The sequence below is a fragment of the Acanthisitta chloris genome, unplaced genomic scaffold (genome assembly GCF_000695815.1).
Source record: "Acanthisitta chloris isolate BGI_N310 unplaced genomic scaffold, ASM69581v1 scaffold4251, whole genome shotgun sequence".
In the NCBI taxonomy this organism is placed as follows: Eukaryota; Metazoa; Chordata; class Aves; order Passeriformes; family Acanthisittidae; genus Acanthisitta; species Acanthisitta chloris.
Window position 1 is genome coordinate 30,882 of NW_008654205.1, and position 4,526 is coordinate 35,407.

General features: G+C 42.2%; 1 protein-coding gene across 1 annotated transcript in view; it reads right to left on the reverse strand.

The window, feature by feature from the left end:
- The window catches only part of IL22RA2 (interleukin 22 receptor, alpha 2), a 4,170-nt gene extending 3,010 nt beyond the window's left edge, over positions 1 to 1,160 (reverse strand). Inside the window, exons 1-2 of the mRNA XM_009083386.1 lie at positions 1,097 to 1,160; positions 16 to 166 (exon numbers count right to left, since the gene is read on the reverse strand). Of these exons, the coding sequence (XP_009081634.1) occupies positions 16 to 166; positions 1,097 to 1,160 (215 nt within the window). The remainder of the gene's footprint in view (positions 1 to 15; positions 167 to 1,096) is intronic.
- Positions 1,161 to 4,526: the final 3,366 nt, after the last annotated feature.

The window sequence follows — 4,526 nt, forward strand, 5'->3', positions numbered from 1 at the left end:
TTCCCCAGTACTTACATTTTATACTGTACAAAGTAGAGCGTGTCTCTTGCCTCTCTGGCCCACCCAGGCTGCCAGTGCAAAGTGCTGTTGAAGTTTAATGAACGAAACTCTACCTTCTGCGGCTGAATCAAATCTTGCAGGTCTCGGTTTTCTAAAACTGCAAGTGCTGCAAATGGTAAGGAATGATAACATAATGCATTTGTCACATCCATACTGAATTCGGGGGGTACTGCTATAGACCGTTTGGTTTCATGCCTAGCAGACCACAGGCAAATTAGATCCCCTGGATCTCATGTTCAAAATGTTCCAAGTCACAGTGATGAGATCTAGCAGTTACACAACAAACACATTTAGTACTATTAAAGGAACACTTTTATGTGGTTTGGATGTTTGGGTTTTTTTGGTGTGGTTTTGTTTGTTTGTTTTTGTCTTTTCTTCTTTAGTGAGTTTACTGCTGTGAAAGATGTCACATGCATGTCCCAGGAAACAAACCCTTTGGATCTATTCACAGAGTCTGCAGCAAGCAGCCTCATCAGTAGTTAAAAGTCAAGTGCTCTTTCCTCCACATGTAGCTTTAACCTGAAGGGATTATAGCTCTTCTAACTGTTGCCACAGTCGTGTTTACCAGCTCTTGCATAATAAAAAATAATCCAAGATTCACTGTTTTTCCCGTCTGCATTACTGGAAAAGCTGCCTGACAGTTTTCAAGACCATCTGTTTTCAAACTGCAATATTATTGATAACAGAATTAGTTAACAACCTCTCTGAAGCATCCAAATCCTAATATTTTTCTGGGTTTTGTGACCTGGGTGACAGCAGCTTTTTCCCTGGCATATCACAGAATCAGGTAAGACTTGTACTGGCTGAACTGAAACTGGTGATGCAGCCATGAATAAATCTAGTGTGCAACATGCTTGTTTTATCCGCATTTCAGAACCTTGAAGGATAAAATAACAGACTAACTTGAAAGTGAATGGGCTTTTGAAACCCAGCAAAAGATCCAGAGATTTCTTGACTCATCCAGAGATTCAATAACAGTCCCTATTCCACCCCTCCCCTTCCCAAATAGGAAAAAAGCAGAAAGCCATTAACTTACAAGTGATCTCATTCTGAAGCAGGTGCATCAGTAAGCAGAGGGAGGAAAGCATGATCCTCCCCATGCTTAGGAGAGCAGCTCCATGACTGAAAAGCACCTCTCTTCCTCTTGGGCATGTCTTAAGAGGAAGTAATTGTTAAACACTCCAGAGTTCCCCTTATTTTCAGTGGTTTCCAAATTCCCCGGTTTGGCTTTGGTTTAATTGAGCTGGAAAACATATGAGTTACTCTAAATTAAACATGAGCAATTGTTCTTAGTTGGCAGCTGTGGTCACTCTGAAGTTTGGAAGTAATTATGAACCAAACCAGTACGAAAAAGATCCTTTTTTAAGGACACTAATTCCCAAATGATGTCTGTCAATATTGCTTGATCCCATAAATTTGTCACAGAAGCTTGCTTGCTTGCTTGCCAAGCTAAGATTTTTATCTATTTATTTATTTTTTCATTTGGTTATTTATTTTTCAGCTCACTAGTTTCTCAAAACTGAAGAAAACAAGAAATTTTGCTGCAAAGAGATAAAAGACCTACCCATGGGCTGTCCTCTGGTTTGATGGACTGTCTTCAGGTTAAATGCGAGACAGAGTTTGAAGTCGTGTTTGCATCAGGATGCCATCTAGGAGCGTGTCACTGGAGGAATGAGGGGCTGTGAAATCACCACTGGCTCTTGGGCAGCACATTCACACCTCTCTGGCTGCTGGAGAGATGCTGGGAGGCTGGGGCAGCCTCAACTGCCAGTCCTCAGACTGGGAACGGGAGCCCAGCCCATTGGGCCAAAGTGCCACTCTGGGTTGGACTTTTAAACTGCTGGGAATCATATGCCCAGGCTGGTGCAGGTGTGATACAACACTGCCTGTGCAAATATTAGCAATTGTCAATGCTGTCCTTCTCATCCTGCCTTCCCAAAATGTGAATTCCTACAGTCTTGACCCCAGGGCTGGGGATGCCAGGACTTCCTGGTAAAAGCAATCTTACTTTGTGCTTGTAAATGCTTTAACACCACATGCATGCCTACCTTGTGGGAGATGAGCTTTGATGTATGGAAAGATCAGCTAAGTTGGTTGCTGGTGGTGAATGTGGTGCTACAGGAGGCAGCTGGGAGCTTGCTGGCCCTCCTACCTCTCATTCTTCCCTCCTTGAAAGCTCCTTGATGCTAACAGCCACTGGTACTTTGCTGCTCATGCACTAGGCAAAAGTCAGGATACATTTGCTTTTTGCAAACTCATGATGGTAGGCAAGAGGAGAATGCTACAAATTTTGTATGACTTAGCACAGCACTACGTAACAACCCCCACCAAAGGAGTAATAAATGTGAAGATTACCTGTCTGCAGACACAAAAATTTATCATAGGATAATCTTCACTTTGGGAAAAGATGGAAAAAAATATCTGTCAGGTCAAAAAAGTGCAAGTTCTGGTTCAAATGAAGGTATTTTTTGTTTAAAGGTAAGCAGTTATATTCACCAAACTGGACAACATCTAATAAATTGACCTTGGTCAGATAGATGGTCACAGGCTCAGTTCAGCTGATCACCTATACCTTGTTGTACAAACACCAAACCTGCAGCAGGTCTACTAAAATGCTAGCTGTGTAGCTCTGAATAATTAACTAGTCAAACCAATTAAGGGAACCAAAGAACTGAGAAGAAATGAAGTAAAAAACCCTCCCAAAATAGAGGCAGAAGGCAGAAAGTCTACCCTGCCATTGCTGGCTGGCTCAGTTCAGCTGATCACCTATACCTTGTTGTACAAACACCAAACCTGCAGCAGGTCTACTAAAATGCTAGCTGTGTAGCTCTGAATAATTAACTAGTCAAACCAATTAAGGGAACCAAAGAACTGAGAAGAAATGAAGTAAAAAACCCTCCCAAAATAGAGGCAGAAGGCAGAAAGTCTACCCTGCCATTGCTGGCTGTAAATTTTTTATTTTATCAATCATGTTATATGAGCTCAAGTGCGGGAATAGGAAACTTTTACAAACCAATCACTAGACTGAAAGGTCATCAAAGTTTAGTCACAGGTCATGCATTTGTTTACCTGAATTGTACCAACACACCTTCCCATTCCCTGCACAACAGCCCATTGCCAGGAGCTGAAGTGTGGAACTGTGCCAAAATTGGTTTTGGTGGTGGTTCCTCCTACAAATGCAGAGCTGAGGGGCAGCCTGCCAGGGTTTTGCTTGGAAAAGGCTGCTCTGCCCACGTGGTAAAATAGGGAATGAAATGCCTACCACGTGGATAAACTCAGGGTTTCCTGGGTGCTGCACTCTGATAGTGCTTTATCTGTTATTTGGCTTGGCATTCTGCAGCAATCAGTAACTCTTCACATAATTTTGTTGTTACTGAAACAGCTCCTGTTTCAGGAGCAGGTTATTAGCTCCTCTGTAACACTGTGCTACTCATCAGCTTCCGTCATGCTGCTTCAGTGCTTTGTGTGATACAAACCACTACAGTCAAACAAGGACCAGCTACACACACACACACACCCCTGCATACAAAAGTCTACATACACATATCTTGAGTTTTACAGAATATGTGTATAGTGCATTTAAAAATGTAAACTATTGAGGAACATGGCAGAATGTGTACTGCAATGCTATTGAAAATATGAGAATTTTAAAAACAATATTAAGGTACTCTGAACAGTACTTTATGAAGAAAAGGAAAGTTAAAATGTCATACTTTCCCCAGCACAGCCCACCTAAGTAGTTATGCTACTAGCTCATCCTAGCTTACGCTGATGCATCTTGTTGATCCAAACCCTTGTGAAACAGAAGTGATGGTTTTGTGAACCAACATAGAACCATGGGCATGAGAATTTCTTCCGTTCCTGGAATAAAAGCCTATCTGAATGCTGGGTAAACAGATTTCTTTCTCCTGAGGAGGGACTCTTGCTACACAGGGGTAAAAGTCAAGTACATTCTTGCTGTAAGCTGCCTGACTCATCCAATCTGATACCAGCACATCCTTGGTGATTGTTTTTGTTTATTCCTTTCTTTGTCCCTTGAATGACTTGTTTCCTATCCATAAGAGAAGAAAATGTAACCCTGGAGCTGCTACTGCAGGACCACCTTTGGCTTTCCAGATGTGCGTCTGGTTCTTGCAGTGGATATGAGGGTGTTTTGCTTACACACCTGGATGAGGATGGGGGAAGATGAAGGAAGGGGTGAAACTCCCAAAGCATAGATAGAATACTTCTAGTAACTGGGCAGAGGCCAGACAAGTCTCTCCTATGTATGGTATTTCACACAAAATTAAAAATGAGAGGTTCAGATTTTTCTGGATCGAAAAACTATTTGCAATTGGAGCCATGATCTGCAGTCTTTTACTCTTCTAAGCAGCTAGTGTGGACTTACAGGTAAACCTGTCTTGGCAGCGGGTCTGAAGGTCATCCAGTCCTGCCTAATGATCAGCACAGGGTTAATGGCAGTTTTA